The 18,300-nt window shown below is 35.0% G+C and overlaps 1 protein-coding gene across 5 annotated transcripts in view; it reads right to left on the minus strand.

The window, feature by feature from the left end:
* CRACDL (CRACD like) overlaps positions 1–18,300 on the minus strand; it is a 227,623-nt gene that overhangs the window by 39,715 nt on the left and 169,608 nt on the right. For 3 of the 5 annotated variants that reach the window (XM_074300363.1, XM_074300360.1, XM_074300359.1), the window contains 5 exons: positions 15,959–16,127; positions 12,975–13,110; positions 12,016–12,177; positions 9,028–9,096; positions 2,757–2,984 (listed from right to left, as the gene is read on the minus strand). In XM_074300363.1, coding sequence (XP_074156464.1) covers positions 2,757–2,984; positions 9,028–9,096; positions 12,016–12,177; positions 12,975–13,110; positions 15,959–16,127 — 764 coding nt within the window. The remainder of the gene's footprint in view (positions 1–2,756; positions 2,985–9,027; positions 9,097–12,015; positions 12,178–12,974; positions 13,111–15,958; positions 16,128–18,300) is intronic. The other 2 variants (XM_074300362.1, XM_074300361.1) reach the window with 1 other exon arrangement.

Genomic DNA, 18,300 nt, shown 5'->3' on the forward strand with positions numbered 1-18,300 from the left:
TAAAAAAGTCTTTTCAAATGACTGGGTCTCCCTATCTTGCTGAGGCTGATAGTACAAGGGCTAATTATAAGACTGATCCCACTAATGAGCTTTTGACCTGCTCCATTTTTAATGTGAGCCAAATGGCCCCTATTCAGGCAACCTCATGGACTCCTCCCTAAGGTACGGGGTCAGTAACCATATTGATGCTGAGTTTAATATAGATGCCTAATTGGCACAGTTCACTGTTGTTTACAATTCCTAAATTCAAGAGAAGTGCCAGCTTCAGTCTCACTGGGTTTAAAGAAGTACCATTACCATGCCTGGATGGTAGAGAATTTTTTAAAGACATTCAGACTATTTTTTCTACTCCAGCCTTAATTTTTTCCCTCCTTTCATACATTTAGAATACCATTTCATTATTTCTGGATTTTTCACCTCATTAATCAACAGATATAGCACGACTGAGAAACAATTAATTCTTGAAATGGAATGTATGTAAGCAAAAACTAATTTATAAGGGTTTTCTCCTTTGGGTCAGACAATGTCATCCTGCTAAAATTATACTACCGGGAAATATAATTTTGCTGATGTGCCAACACAGAGCACAATCGTTCTACATTTTAGGAAAGTCTTTGAGACTTGCTATGGCCCAAACCCCCAGATCGTTCATCTGTTAAGGTGGTGATAAACCTCTCTGAATTGAACGGGCTCGTGTGCAGACAATAGACACACAGTCCATTACTTGCTTTTTATTTGAAATATTTTCTAAGTTGGCTGAACCTAGTAGAGGTTGTGCTCTGCTGACATTGCCTTTGAGAACTCAAGATCACCTTTATATCATGAGTTATCACTTAAGTGTGTATACTTTAATGGAAGGCTGAAATAACAGCAGGATCTATATTAGTTATCTATTCATCTGTTTTATTTCTTCAACTACACTATAAACTCCCTGAGGGCAAGAACAATATTATATATTCTATTTTCTATAAAACCTACCACACAACTGGTACTATATATTTGTTGATTGCCATTGATTTCTGGGAGGTACTTGAGACAATTACCAAACTTTTTATTCTCCTAGAACCTCTCAGTTCCAGAGATCTAAATCATAGGACTGAACAGAGCACTAGGTTCAAATCCAGCTTTGCTACTTACTACCTTCTGTGACCCTATGGCGAATCAGTTCTTTTTAAGGCCTTGGTTTTCTCATCTGTAAAATGAGGGTATTGGATAAAATAATTCCCAAGGTTCCTTCCAGCTCTGAATCTATGACCAGTAATATCCTAAGGAGGGAAGCTGGCAGAAGAGATGAAAATGTGGAATTTTCAACAAACTCCAGTATTTTTAGTTGCTTGGATAGAAATTTGAGAAATATTATTTAACTGCTTTTTGACATGAGTCAGTTTTGTCAGATAAGTAGGTAGCTACCTAATATACAAGAATATGTATACAGTGCTTCAAAGTTATATCCAGAAATCTCTTGATTCAGGGAATCTGTAATCAAAAGTGACAAAATATATTCAGAGGAAGAAATGGACCTTCCAGTAACAGTTTTTGCCTACCATAAAACTGACCCAGCATTTAATTCAAGACAGTGCAGGAATTCAGTTATAGCAAAGGCTTCTCAGAGTCTGGGCAATGGAGGGGCATTTTCAAAGATGGCATCTAAAGCTGAACATTGGACTTCAAATGGCAAAAGAAGGTCCTTCACCATATACCATGGGAAGGAAGTCAGTCCTTAGAAATTCCAGGTTTCCTGCTCTCTCTCCTTAAGAAAGCAGTTGATAATGCAATGGATAATAGAGCACTGAGTGTGTGATTTCAAATCTGGCCTAAGACATTTATTCGCTGTGACCCTGGACTAGTCACTTAACTAACTCTTATATGCCTCAACTATAAAATGGCTATAACAGCACTTACCTCTTAGAGTTATTGCAAGGACTAAATGAGAAAATAACTGTTTAAAATTGTAAACTATTCAAGATCAGAGGACTGGGAACAACTGCCAGATGCTTTATAAAGTCCTTAAAAGGTCTCATGTTTGCTCAGTCAACATATTGCAAAGAATAAGAAGTTTGAATAATTTTGGGAGGGTTCGTTTCCATATTGCACAGGTCCATTTACATTCTTTTTGTTACAAAAAGACTTTTGTTGACATTATGCCTTGAAAAAGCATACAGCCTTACAGGTACCTTATCAGGCTTATCCACCTTTAAAGGGAGAAAAAAAACACCCGATAAAACTATTTTCTCATATAAAAAGAATACCTAGAACACTGAAAAGTCTCAGCCTCTTGATTCTCCTGAAAGTCAACATTATTGGACCTAGAACACTGTGGGAATCTGTATCCAACTATAATGACATTATCTGGCAAAAGAAAAGGAGTCTGTTTTCCATAAAGTTAGGGAAAAACAGACAACTTTCCATCCAAGAGAACTAAATTAGCAAGAAACTCACTAATCAAAGGTCAACTTAATCAAAGCATTCATAAGGCATCCTGCCAATGTCCATTCTTTTTCCTGGAATCATCACCTCCACAGTCAGAAAGGACTAAGTTCTTTCTTCAAGAGAGACCATCACTCTAACATTCACACCTCAGCTATTCTTCCTGGGACCAACTAAGTTATCTAGGCAACATAGTCAGACCCAGTAGTATGCATGGTGAAAATGAGTAGAGCCATGAGTAGGTTTTGCTCCAATGATCAAAGAATCATCCTCGGAGGCACATGCAAAGAGTACCGAGCCCTACTTCTCTTTGGTGAGATGTGACTTACCGAACACAACCTTCTCATTTTGCTGGACCTCTGGTTTCGAGGTTTAACCAAGAGTTTGTGCTTTGCTGCAGAGTTATCAAGGCAGGAAGAGAATTCAGGAGGATAATCGAAATCTGCTAGAGGTGAGAGACTACTGTCAGATGTCCGTGGAGATGTCATGGTATCACTGGCATGTCTGGAGAAAAGATGGTCTGGAGAGAGGGGTCTGGAAGAAGAAACTATAGGGACCTTTGGAAAACAAAGCAAAGACATTCAGGGCATTAGGTTAAAAAAGAAAAAGAATTAGATTCCAAACATTTATGTGTTACTCTTGATGTGCTTAGTTTTTGTACTGTCTCCTGGTGTTTCTTATGAGGAATTCTAAATTTTCTACTTATTTACCACATCCAAAAATGTTTTTTATTTTATTATTTTTGTTGTACTTAAATATACATTCTAAATAATTTCTAAATGTGGCATTGATAAGGAGAATTCTCTAATACCTTAATAAAAACAATAACAAATAAGGGATGAAATCCTTATCATGCTTTAGTGCTTGCCAACTGCTTTACCTAAATTCTCTTTTTTTCAGTCTCACAACAGGGCAATAAAGTAGGTAGGTCACATCTTACCAACCCCATCTTATTGATGGGACATATCATAATAATAGCTAATAGGTAATATTTAGTGAAGAAAACTTTCCATATTTTATTGTATCTTAACATTTCAGGTAGTTGCTGTTATTATCCTTATTTTACAGAGGAGGGAAAAGAGGCTCAAAGAATTTCAGTAGCTTGCCCTGAATCTGAGGCAAGATTTGAATTCTGGGTTTCCTGATATAGGATTTGATCCACCATACTACCTCATTTCTTAATAATCTGGAACTCAGATAAAGTAACTTGCCTAAAATCAATTGATCCAGGAATGGAACCCACACTTCTTGGCTCCAAATCTTGTGACTATGTTAAGTGAAAGCCAAAATGTTATATAAAAACATGAAAATATGTCATACATTTCTAAGAACTTCTGAAGTGCTAAATTAAGAATACTTCTATCCTGGCTTCCAGTGAATTCAAAAAGCTTTAGAGGCAGGAATCGTGCCCATTCTATGTTCCATAATCCTAGTAAAGGGGACTTGCCCCCTTGTATACTTAGATATGACAGATAAACCACACAGAGTTTCTCTTTGTATATGGGATAATTAGGCTGCACTAGAGATTGGCAGTCCAAGTGAGTTCTCTATGTGCTGTGCTACTTAAAGAACATCAATTTCACCACATATGATCCCATGTCAATGGCTTCATTCTCTCAGGTTTTGAAGGCCAAAATCCTTCTGTGCTCACTTAAGTCCTTATTAAAGCCATAATTATTCCTTAATTTTTTGCCAAGGACAAATACCTGATTGGAGCAGCGAAGGTTGGAAGCCACCAAATACAAATTCTGGCTGTTAATTTCATAAGTTTGTCTAGGTGTGACTCTGGCTTAAGCACAGTAAATCCAAATGATAATTACTCAATTAAGCTTTTTTACATCTGTGAATGGCTTTGATGGTACCTACATGCCTTAGTAAATCAGACTGGTTGATGTGTTTTCTAAACAAATATTTTGATTCAAACACTCCAACTTGGGTGGATCTACCCAATAGAGGACACTTTGTCCAGGGAAGGGATGTTATTTCAGTTTTGAACTTCCTTTGGAAGTTTTTTTTCTTTTTTCAACATTATGAAATATCTTATTTGGCAGGGCTCCTCAATTGAATGACGTCTAATGGCTTCTCCAGCAGAGATATTCATCAATATAAAGTGATGTGGGCAAAGAGAAAGACAGCAATTATGACCAAAATTCGGACCACAGCCTATTTAGTGTAAGATTGTGGTATAGATTAAAAAAAAAAATATATGTTTACTGACAGCCCTAGATCCAAAACCCCCTTGAAAAATCCCAGCACCAAATTTTTAATCTGTGCAATGTTGAAAATCAACAAAGTTCAATTTTGTGGTTGAACTAATGAGTAAGACAATAATTTTATTTTTGCACAGTGAATCTAGCAAAGCCTGAGTGACAACATTCTTCTGAATGTGAGACTTGAGAAGTCTTTCAAAAAAAAAATGCTTGCTGTCCCCTATAGGCAAATTACTTCAGTAAGTCATTCATTTGTCATATTAGTCTAAATGACGCTGCTCCTGTCTAATGAAAACAAATTTTAGTTGCATTAGCCAGTCAGAAAAAAACGATTTGAAATTGCAGGAAGGAGGAACCAAAGGCATTTAGAATCTATTTTTGTTTCCATATCTATCAGCTTATGGAGGAATAAAACAACAACAAAACTCAGAAAACAAAATCAATGTAAAAGGCAAAAAAGCCTGATAACTACTAGATAGTCTCATGAGGATCTATGATCTAGATTCAGAAAATTGATGATATGGGTAACTTTATACAGAGGTAAACTCAGGCCTTCTGAAACAAGGATACTATCTGACTTGAAATAATAAAAAATTGGCTTAAAAAAAGAAAAATTCAGTCAGTATCAGTCGGTCAATAAAATTTTTATTGTATTCCTGGAAATAAAGGCATCTCACAATCACGTGTATACTTATTTTTTAAAATTGGAAAAAAGGACTGCTGTTTACTAAAGGAGCAGCATCTCTTCCTTATTGATTGGAAACTGAGAACTGTGTTATATAAACAACCCAAACAATGGATCCTCAGAAGGAGCTGGTAAGCTCACATGGGCTCACACCAACATTAATTTTTTTTCCCTCTTAAAAAAATTATGGAAGCACAATATCAAGAGATCTCAGGAAGTGTGAATAGTTCCTGCCCCCCACCCCTTTTCTCTGCTCCTAACCCTTCTAATCTCGACTTCTCTGGGAAAATATATGAAGAAATTGGAAGGAAACCAATTTCTTTTTTTCCACTTTGCCTTCCTTTTGCCTTTCAGTCTTGGTTTTGTTTTCCAAAATGTAATGACAGTTTTTTGAGGCCTGGAGCAATCAAGATACCCATTTGTGCACAATTTTAGACAGGATTGGGCAATTCCCCGTTTTAATCCTGTAGTCATTTGGGGGGGGGGGGAGGGGAGAATTGTAGACAAAAGCAATCTTTTACCTGATATCTCTAAAAGTTTCTCCTGGCCTCCACTTACTTATTGTGATTCTGAGAGGTATCAGGAGAATCAGCGGTCAAGCAAAGCAACCTTCCCCTCTGCATAGAATTTTGAAGTCCTATCTTTTGTAAATTTTAGTGGGGTCATCTGGACTTAAAAGGGAGGAGGGAAGGCAAGAGTTGAGAGGATTTAAAAAGACAAATTAGGAGCACTAATCATAACTCAAATGGCTACCAGCATGAAGAAGCAGGAAGCAGCTGTAGTTTAGGGACCTTCCTCATTTTCTCCTGATATAGAGATAACCTCTACACAGGTCATTACATTATCTATACTGGGATTATCTACACAGGGATTATTTTAGTTTTTGCTAGCTGGACGAAAGTAAGTCTACCTTTTAGTGAAAAGGGTTGTTACTTACTGTGAATACCTAGTAAGCACTGCAGGCTCTGGCTGCTAGTGACCAGAGGCATATTTACCTTGTCTTATATCTCTCGTTGTCACCAGGGTCTAGGAACCATTTTTCAATATTCCCTTGGGGGGGAGCCATTGGTATAGCAGCCCATTCCACTTATCCCTCCCACAGGGGAGTAGTGCTGGGGGTTGTGTCTCCCTACCCCTACCCCCAGCTCCCCATGTGATCTAGAAGATGCAAGTAAAATTCTTTTATCCTCCCTTTGTACCAAAGAGGTAAGTTTGTGTATTTATGTTATTAAAAGATAAAGTATGTTAATATTATACTATACCATATATATATTTTTTCATATATTTCTGAATTTCTAAACTTCTGAGTCATCTGGGATCTTTTGTTGTGATCTGTGGCTTCCACAAAACTCCCCCCAAAAATTCTCCCTTAATTTCTTTTTTTTGCTGAGGCCGTTGGGGTTAAGTGACTTGCCCAGGGTCACACAAACCAGAGTTAAGTGTCTGAGACCAAATTTGAACTCAGGTCCTCCTGAATTCAGGACTAGTTCTCTATCCACTGCGCCACCCAGCTGCTCCTCATTTAATTTCTTATGCTGCTAATTTCACATTTTTTTTTCCTCATGGTTTTTCCCTTTCATTCTGTTTCTTCTTTCACAACATGACTAATGTAGAAATGTATTTGGCATGATTGCACATGTATAACCAATGCTTTACTGCTTGTTATCTTACAGAGGGGGGAAAGAAAGGAGGGATGGAGAAAAATTTGGAACTCAAAAATATTATTAAAAAATGAAGGTTGGAAACTATTTTTACATGTAAGTGGAAAAAATAAATTACTTTTTACATTTTGTATTTCTTATTCCAGTGCCTATCATTGAGCTTTGTACATATTTGTTATTTAATAAATGCTTGTTGAATTGAATTAAATTGTCAGCTGATTTCTAAAATTGGATGGGGTCTCAGAAATCATATAGTTCAACCTTTTCATTTTAGAGACTAAGGCCTAAGTTTGTTCAGCATTTTGCCCAAGTTAGCTAGCAAAAGATGGGTTTGAATCCACAGCTAATATCTTTTCCCTTGTGCCAAACTGTTGTTATTTAGTCATTTTTCAATTATGTCTGAATCTTCATGATGCCTTTTAGAGCCTTCTTGGCAAAGTTGCTAGAATGGTTTGCCATTTCCTTCTCCAATTCATTTTATAAATGCAGAAACTGAGACTTAAGTAGTTTGTCCATGGTCATACAGCTAGTAAGGGTCTGAGGCTGGATTTGAATTCAGATCTTCCTCACTGCCCAGCTGCTCCTGTGCCAAATAGCCTTTTAAAATGCCACAAATGACAGTCTCATAAATCTTGATTTCTGCATTTGAAAATTGTGTTTACAAAATCACATACATATTCTATGCTTTTTTTTGTAAAGCAAATATATAGGGGCTGTGTCTGTAATTCAAAAGTAAAATATATAGCATGCTTATTCTGGTTTATTTAATTTATTATTCTGCAAGGCACCTATGCTTAAATTTTTATTTTTTATTTTTAAATTAATTGGGGACAGTTCTGAGATCAGCATGGATATTTAAGAATTTTGCCCTTAGTTTTTAGTTTTTTAAATTCTAAGATTTTGACTTAAACAACAATAATAAAACAACATATTCAATATTTTGCATGATTGTACATTATGTAACCTATATTAATTGCTTTACTGCCTTAGAGAAAGAGAAAATTTGGAACTCAAAATTTTAAAAGAATGGGTTAAAATTTTCTTTACATGTAATTAGGGGAAAAATAAAATATTATTTTTTTAAAAAGAAAAAATCTAAATAACCTATTCAAGCAGGAAGTGATACTATGGAATTATCCTCAAATAATGGATTTTTTAAAAAATCACAATGCTTTTTTGATAGCATGAAAACATCACAGTCAGATTTGTTAAGCTCCTATGTGTATACAAGGCCATACTAAGTGTCCTGTGGCACAAATACATCTCCATCCCTCTGGGATTTAATGCACAGTTACATCAATTAGTGTCTGTTTTAGTCATCCATTTGATTGACTGAATTGAGTTTGTTCTTGAAGCTTAGTTTTATATGTAAAGAACTCTTTCAACCAAAATTTGGTCCTCATAACTAATGCAAGAAAGAAGATGCCGTCCTTTTCCCTTCCTTACCCTGAACTATATTAACAGCAATGACAGTAAGTTATCATTTATTTTATTTTATAATAGTAAGTTTTTTACTTATGTTATCTATTTCATTTTACTTAATGCCACAAGTTTGGAATTGTGCCTTGCTATGTGGATTGCTGTTATTAGCTCAACTGAATGAAGCCAAGTAATTCTGAGGGTGTTTTAAAAAACCTGACATTTAAATAATGACAATGTCTGTAACATATTAAAGTTCAATCACACATCCTCTTATTTATGAGAAAACTACAGAAGTGAAAGGTGAAATACACTACTAGGTGGTTTTACTGAACACTTTTGGGGAAATAGAATTTGTAAAGAGGGTTGGCTCAGATATTTCTAGGAAGTTCCTATGATGCCAGAAAGAAATATGTTTACAAAAACAAAACAAGTGACATGAGAGGAATGTGGATAAAGTGAGAAGGGTATGAATTATAAATTAATGCAATCTATGGAGGTTAATTCTGGCACATATCTACTTGCTGCTCTACAAAGTTCTGATTTTGTTCATTGTGATATTTTTCTGAAGCTTTTGTGGGTCTAGATTTTTATATTCTTCTTAATGAATAGAGTTAGAAATTACCTGTTCTTCTTCTTCACTGCCTGTTCCAGCTAAACTCAAAGAGCTAAGATGCTTGTGAGGGTCAGAGAACTGTGGAATGGAATGAGGGAGAGATTCAGTCAAAGACGAGCAATGAGGTGGATTACAGACAGATAACACACTACGTACAATACAAAAATAACATAAAATACTTGCAGCATTTGCTATTTAGAAACCACACCTGAACATTAAAAAAAAAAATTAAACGCACAGAAAAGGAATGAAGATCTAATTTAAATATTATGCTATTCAAGTGGCAGGCTATTTTCATATTATTCAGATTACAATTGCATTTCCTATATCCTTCTGTATTATAAAGAGTGATGGCATTTAAGAAGGAAGGTTTACTATGGATATGGGAACCAGGGGAAATTAGACCAACTCTATATAAATTGCAGAATGGGAAAGCTGGAAAGCAGAGTTTAGAAGTTATTCCAATTCAATTCCCACATTTCTCAGATGAAGTTAACTGATTTTCCAAAGGTCACACAACCTAGTTAGTGATAGCTGGGACTTGAACCTGACTCTTCCAGGTTAGAATTTTCTCAAGATTCTGCTACTTATTTTCTTTCCTTTTCATTTCTCCCCTAAAAGAAGAAAAACATGTCTGGAATGGTATATTGGCTTATGACCATGTTAATAAGACTATAGGACTTATACTAAAAAAGAGAACTGAGACAATGTACTGGAAATTTACATATCCTGGACCTAACTTAAATGTGATATGGTCTTCTGCTTCCTCTTGCTTAGTCACAACAAAATCCAAATAATACATGGGGATGTCACCATTAGTCATTACTAGAAAAATATTTATTTTTCTTCTTGCTTTAGTGTTCTGTAGTGTTCTAAATTTATATAATCCCAGCACAATATGGAATTTGGGTTTTCCTCCCTTAACTTGTGATCACATCCCTTTGTAAGAGAAAGTAACAGGAGAAATTTCCTTCAATCCTTTTACCAACGTAGGTCTGTAACTTTCTGCAGTTTATAGCTTTAGAATTTTGTCTGGGGCACTATGTTTAGCATGTATAAGAAGTCTAGCTTCAAGAATTGAGTCCCAAAAAGGCTGTATTTCTAACAGGAAACTATAGGACAATAAATAGTAGATTCAATTGAAACCAACTCCCTCATTACAATTACTCTTATCTGTGTGTGTCCTAATGCTGTATGAATGCAAATAACATCTGCTCAATGGCTAACATTAAAAGAAAGATTTGTCAGATCATATATTCCAGTACCTTAAAAAAAAAAACCCTCCAGCCTATCATTCATGTTTATATCTTTAACTGAATGCTGTTTTGACTTACATATAGTTTTGAGTAATAATCCTACTCACATCAGTCATATGAGCACTCAAAATTTGCATATACAGAAAACTGTAGGAATAAATTTTAATTGGGCTGCTAACTGAATGAACAGCATCATTTGGCCCTAGGAACTTACTTATTGAGTTTATTTTCTCTAGTTCCACTGGACAACACTAAAGATAAATTCCCCCATCTACATACTAAAATATGTCTATTATAGAAGATAGACATAACACTTATTATGTGCCAGGCACTGTGTTCAGTGCTTTAAAATATTTAAAAATTAAATTAATTTAATAATCCTCAGAGGTAGATGCTATTATTATCCCTGTTTTCCAATTAAGGAAACTGAGGCAGGTAAGTTCACACAGCTGGTTTCTGAAGTCTCCCTAGCTCTAGACCTATTTTTTTAAATCTACTGTGTCTCCTAGTTATCTCTATAAACATATATTATTGTTCAGTCCTTTTTGATTCTTAGTAACCACATGGACTTGTCCATGAAATTTTTTGGAGTGGTTTGCCATTTCATTCTCTAGCATTTTACAGATGAAGAACTAAAGCAAATAGAGTTTAAGTGACTTGATTATACAGCCAGGATGTATCTGAAGCTGGATTTGAACTCAGATCTTTCTGACTCCCAGCCCAATATTCTATCCACTGCACCACCTAGCTGTGCCATAAACAAATACAGGTACTAATATATATGTGTGGCTGTGTAATGAACTTCAAAATATTTTTAATTGTCAAATGGCTCTATCCATATTTATCATGTCAGTTTTTGACTTTCTGGCATCCTGATCCTACAATTCTCCTATCCTAAAAAGGAACACATAACTATGTATATTCAATGCTAACCCAGAAACACAAATTATTCACAAACATCAAACACACATACTAGAAAAAAGAAGCAGAATTTGTCTCATTTCATTGAACTTAGCCACTTGGTCTAAACAATTTATGACCAGAGAAATCATACAACCATAGATTTGGAGTTAGAATTAGGACTTCAGAGGCCATTTGGTTTAACGCCCCTTCTTTTGCAGTTGAACAAATCCAGGCAGTTTAAGTGTTTTTTTTCCTATAGTCACACAGAAAATAATTAATAGAGACAGAAACTGATTAAGAACCAAAAAAGGGGGTGAGGGGTGGGAAGAATACACAATGGCTGTAATAGTGCAAATAAAAAGAATAAGACGACAAAGCTGAATGATACATAATTATAATGACCAGGATTAGCTCTGGAGGAGAGATGAGGCAAAATACTTCCCTCTCTTCACCAAAGAGTTGGAAGACTATGAAAATAGATTGTTACATACACTGGCAAAAGTGGCAAGGTGACAGGATGTTTTTCCTAAATGTGTTTCAAGGAAAATTGGGATACCCAAGCCCTATATGTTATTCGAGTCATCTCTAAAGAAAGACTAACTTTCAACTCAAAGGAAAAAAAACCCAACAAGTATAGTTGGTGGCTTTCACATCCCCAATCCATCAAAGGTTTGATCTAACTGATAAAATCTGCTAGCACTTCCCTTCCATAGATACATATGCTATTTGGGAATAAACTAAAGGAAAAAGGAAGGAGAGCAGGTTCCCCAACAAACATCTAACTGCCCTTTGTTACACAAATGGGTCAAAAGCACAGGATGTTGATGGTGATACTTGCTTTTGTTGTTGTGCTGGCATTTATATCATGTAACAAAGATATTTCTGGAGGACTCCTGGGTAATCCATCATCTTCAGAACTCATGCCGGCATCATCGCCTCGTTTATTTGGAATCCCACATGGAGGAGGGGGGCCCAGTTTCATATTATATTGGATTTTCATCTGTAACGTAAAAAAAAAAGAAAAGAAAGAAATATTCTCTGGAGTTTTATAAACAGAATTTTTAGGGGGCTGATATAGTTAAAAATACAATCAATAATATTACTATACAATCAATAATATTACTAAATGTCTTCTCCGCGCTAAGGTTTCATGCTAAGTGCTAAAGATTGAACTAAGAAACTCATTTTGCAAAGTCTATGCTCTTTCCTAATAGTGTCTCAGAAATAACTCTGTAACCATGGACAAGGATAGAAATTTTTTGAGAATGAATGATTTTACTATCAATGAAGCTTCCAATGAAGTCTTGTCCTCAAAGGCTATGGAAGTGGTATCTCAGGTCCTTGTGGGCCCAACCCAACTTGGAAAGGCTTTAGATATGAGTTAGGCAATGAATACTGTAAACTGGGAACCAGATAACCTAAATCTGAAAAGTCTAATAGAATGCAAGCTCCTCAAAGCAGGGACCCTTTTTCATTTTTGTCTTTGCAGTCCTTGGACCTTCTACAGAGCAATGACTTAACAAATGCCAATTGGATTGAACTAAATTCCTGGGGGATTAGCCACCTACCAAATGAAGAATTTTAGGGGACCTCAGCAACTCTTGACACTATGGACTAAGAAGTGAGGAGGCTGTGATTTGTGTTGGTAAAAGGAGTCCCCCGGAGATGAAATCATGATCTTTGAATGATGCAGTGGCATCCAAATGATGATCCAAATCATTGAAGTAACATTAAACAAACAAATAAATTTTCTACAATCTTATTCTACATCTCAAATCTCACTGATTAGAGTATTACCTGTAAAGCTCTGATCCTCTCAGACACATTTTCCTGAGAAAACACTCGAGCCGGTCTGGGAGGGTCTTGACCCGTCTCGGGAATGAAAATGCTGTCATGTGAAAGGGCTCGGTTCCCCAGGGTACCCTTGTGATCCCTAGGACAGAAAAGATAGGTTCAGCTATGCTTGCTTTCATTCCCTCCTGATAGCTCTGTGTCTTAGTGATAAGAACCATAAAAAATGTAATCGTGGCCTGAGAACATAAAACAGACTAATATAGGACTGTTGTTCCTAACAACATCATCTTTGTATTGTCAAAGATCAACCCTCAGGACTAAGTCAGTCAGTCAGCCAGTCTTTCTTAGAGACATTTTCTACATGTCAGGTACTTCAGAGACATGAATTCTCATAGTAGAGATGTGACATGAGACAAGAAGAATGAAACCTTTATTTTATTAAAAACAAAACAACAGTAGGACAGGAATGATGACCCCAAGTAAGCAGAGTGAATAAAAACAGTTCATAACCAATCTCAGTTCTGACCCCACTCCACTCTGTGAGTTATATGGAAAATCTGGCAAGAATGAAGTCATTTCTTGTATGTAAGCAAGCAGACGCTCTGGCTCCCAAGTAAAGAAACTATTCTGGAGGCTGTGTTTGCACAGCAGGCTGGGTGAACTGGCTGTCTGATAGTCTGGTCACAAGATTATCCAAAATATCCACCCATGTCCTGGCATCTGGGTTCAGCAGATGGTGTATTTGAATGGAAATTACAAATTTGTAAATCCATGGTCCTTTTTATTACTTTATACAAGACAGGAACATGGGGAACACTCTGAAATGTAACATGGGAATATTACCAATTTTCTTAGATCATTCTTTCCTCACTATCTTGATCTCTAATCTTAATTCTGACATCCCACTGTTCCCTTCCTCCACCAACTAAATAAATAATCAAGGCATTAGACAGGATTCATGAAGAATAAATGGAGGATGTATTCTCAATAAAGGATGTAGAAATTAATAGTCATACTTTCCTAGCAATGATGATCAGTCAAACAATAGGTGGAAAAGGGTCTATTTTAAACACCTGACAAAGAAGGAAGGAAAGCTTTGTCTCAATACACCGAATTGAAGATGTTGCCAATTTGTTGTATTTGTGCATGTGAAAATCTGACCCTAGTAATGGGCCAATAAAATAGTCTTGAAGGCTATTTTGTGAAGCACTGTTTGCAAAATGAATATCACTCTAAGGAAGTCCATGCAGTTCTATGAATTCACATTCTTAAATAGCACTCAAATGGCAAAGAATTCCTAGGCACAGAATCACAGGATCTTCATATGAGAAGGAAGTTAAAAGATTATTTAATCCAGCTTTTTACCTTAAGCATTAGATAGTATGTATATATGAGTATGTGTGCACATGTGTTTATAAAATATGTGATATATAGAAGGTTCAGTCTTACTGTGAAGGTCTCTAGTGATGGAAGGCAAATGTTCTACTAAGGTAGTCTTTCACTTTTGCATAGTTCTAATCATTATAAATATATATATATATATATATATATATATATATATATATATATATATATATATATATATATATATATGTGTGTGTGTGTGTATGTGTGTGTGTATACATATATAGCAATCTATTTCCAAAATGCTGACAGATAGCTACTAAAAAGATTTGAATACCAATTGTGTATCCTAGATAACGGTGCTATTTGATATCATGGAATGGAATGAAATGGAAAGGAAAGGGAAAAGAAAGAAGAGGAGGAAAGGAAAGGAAAGTTAAAGGAAAGGAAAGGGAAAAGGAAAGGAAAGAGAAGAAATAAAAAAAGGAAAAGAATAAAAAAAAAAAAAAAAAATCAAATTCCCCAAAGATATTTAGTTGTTTGCTGCCACCAGGTGGCCATTCCTAGGTAAGGGAAACATTTTGGTGAACAGTTCAATTGGGTATTTATTAGGCAATGGGGCATTTATTAGGGTGTATCCAGTGTTGGCAAAATTAATATTAATAGGAGACAAAATTTGGCTTCTATTAACTTTCTAATCCTGGGGAACTGTTATTTTCCCTGAAAACTGTTGGCTAAATTTAAGATGATTCTGGATTGTTTTATATATATACATATATATATATAAATCTCCATGTTTAAAAGTTGTTTTTATTTCCTTCAGGTCATAGAAATGCTCCCCCTCCCCTTTTTTACAGCAAAAGAATAATCATGGTATTGTGGATAAAGAGCTTGCCCTGGATCTAAGAAGACACAATTTCAATCCTGGCTCTAACACATATTAGCTACATGATTCTAGACAAGTTTCAACTTCTGTGTGCTGTGACCAATTTTTTAAGACTATACAAGCAGCTCACCTGAATTGATAAAGTGAAAGTTTCCTGATCTGAGAATTCCTTAAATCAGTGCAATCACAGAACTATACCCTATCTCTATCCCTCTCTATTTCTATCCTATTCTCAGTGCTATATACACAGCAATAACTTAATAAATGTTTTTCATTTATTCAAGAATTCTCTTTTAAATAAGTGGCTTTTCCCAAATGGGTTGTCTCTTTCTAAGAGTTCAAAGTCTGCCAAGATCTAAAAAGATTTTTGGGTAAAAATTCTCGCCACAGGAGAATATGGAAAAAAGCAGAAAACACTATTCTAAGGAAGAAGAGAATTATTCAAGACATCTTGAATATTCTATTTTTATTACTTCCAAAATGTTATTTCAAAATATGAAATATCTCATGGATTCAAATTCTTTGTACTCATAACACTCATACAATCCTAATAAAATCTGTTTTCTGGAAGAAAATAATAGCATTCTTAAATCCCTCTCACATTGAAGAGACTTCCTATGGGAGGTATCATCTGAACTCATTCTTTTTACCAACTTAGAAGAACCTTAATATCATAAAAATGTTAGAACTGGACATATAGTAAGTGCTTAATAAATTATGGACTGATGTTCAATAAGAGGCAAAGTCTGCAACTTACTCAAGTTCATCCTCTGAGTCATAGCCAATGGGCAGAGATACTGGAGCAATGACATCACTTTCTGATTGGGTTGGCTTCCAGCTACTGCTACTTGCAGATGTTGAAGTCTCTTTTCTCTTCTTCTTTCCAAAGAATTTTTTAAAAGTTTTGAACTTGGATTTCTTCTTTCCTAAATAAAAAAGACAAACAGATAAATGTGTGGGCATTAAAAAAAAGTTAGTATCCCTTTGCTTTTATATGTTTCAACATATCTAAGAGATAACTGAAAAACAGAACAAGCAGAGCACAAATAGAATTTTGGGGTCTCCTTATTTTTCCTGCTCCTTTTGCCTACTACTAATTTAAATTTTGGCACTGTAACTGTTAGATCTTTATTTAATAATTGAAAAGAGGTATTACTGGATGAATGGAACCATTTGCAATTAACATTCTCACTATAAATTAAACTGGAAAGAAAAGACAAGATGCCGAATTGTTCACAATTTTTTTTTTTTCCGGAGAAACAAATAAAGGAACTGGTAGAGTGGATTTCATCCTATTACCAAGGGCTATTTCTAAGAAATATGATTTCATATGACACAACATCATAAGACCTGGAAGTGAACTTTATGAGTGTAAACAAATAGATCAGCATAATTTCAGTCTATGTACTTTATATGTGCCATATGTTGTAGAGGAGGAAGAAGGAAAGAAATGATATGAAGAACTTGACAAAATCTTCCAAACCAAATCAACATATACTTGATGTCTTCAATGGGAAGATGATTAAAAGGTGAAAAGTACTGAAGCATATGGTTTAGGATTAAGACATGAAAGAGATTAAAAGTTTATAGATTATACAAAAATCCTATGATTTAATACTGTAAGAAATTCTAGTGGAAAGTCATAAGGTACTAACATAACACGTAGCAAATATCACCCCCCAAAATGAAATGAATTCCTCTTACTAGGTAAGAAATTACTAGTTACCAATGTAGGATTCATTTCTGAATCTATTGTCTATACAAAGTTAGATCATTAACAGTTAGTTAAAACTAATTGTTGTTGTTATTGACTTGTCACTTTTTTAGTTACTTGACTCATTTCGACCCATTTAGGATTTGCTTGACAAAGATACTGAAGTAGTTTGCCATTTTCTTCTCCAGTTCATTTTACAGATGAGAAAACTGAGGCAAGCAGGGTTAAGTAACTTGCCCAGGGTCATACAGCTAATAAGTATCTGTGGCTAGATTTGATGAGACTATCTGGCTTCAGGGCTGCTACTCTATCCACTGTGTCATCTAATAACCAAATTAAAAATTAGTTAATTCAAGAGGACAAGTATTTCTTAGGCATCTACCATATTCAAAGCATTCGTGCTAACCACTGAGGATACAAAGAAAGACAAAAAATAGCAAAATAAAACAAATAATATAAAAAAAAATCCATACTCCAGTCTCTGCTCTCAAAGCATTCAGAAATATGGTTAAGAAAACACAGCAAATTATCTAAACTATCTGCAATCTAATCTGCAAAATCAGCTGTTGATACTATTAAACAGAAAAAGGACTTAAAATTATAAAAAAAAATTAAAAATTAAAAAAAGACCAAATAAACTTAAAAGTTAAGACTGGTTCTAAAAACTGCCATTTCTTAGAGTTTGACAGTTACTACAAAGAAGAGTCCAGAAAATGTTTCAGCCAACAAACACAATATCTTTGCCAAGTAAAAAAGACCTGACTGCCAAAGATAATACCAACTTAGAATATAGGCTCATTTGCAAAATTACAGGGAAGATGAATATTCATTAAAGAAGGTGGTTTTGTTTGTTTGTTTTGTTTTGTTTTTAAAGATGTAAAAGGTGGAATAAACAAGCCTGTTATCAGTGTTAGGCCCAATTAAGCTATACCATCATGAAAACTCTAAGACTTGGAACTGGAAGGAGGCAAACAAATATATATGAAATGGAACAGATCTGCCATAATTCCCATAATAGTCTATCTTCACCATCAATGACAGTAGAACTATCACATTTGGATTCTAATACTTACATTATGTTACGTTTATCCAAGGTCCTTGATAGATAAAGCCACAGAGATTTGGTTCAAATTAGTATAAATCAAAGCATAAAGCAGGGAGACCATATACTTGCTAAAGGTGTTCAAAAGTGTCATAAAGGGTTTTAAATATCCAAATTAAAAACTCCCTATAGAGCAGGAGTTCTTAACCTGAGATCCATGAATTTATTTTTTTTTAAATATTTTGAAAGGTATATTTCAATATGATGGATTTCTTTTGTAATACTTTATTTTATGCATTTAAAAACATTCTGATATGTTTAATATGATGGTACATGTATAAGT

This window comes from Sminthopsis crassicaudata, chromosome 3 (assembly GCF_048593235.1).
Source record: "Sminthopsis crassicaudata isolate SCR6 chromosome 3, ASM4859323v1, whole genome shotgun sequence".
In the NCBI taxonomy this organism is placed as follows: domain Eukaryota; kingdom Metazoa; phylum Chordata; class Mammalia; order Dasyuromorphia; family Dasyuridae; genus Sminthopsis; species Sminthopsis crassicaudata.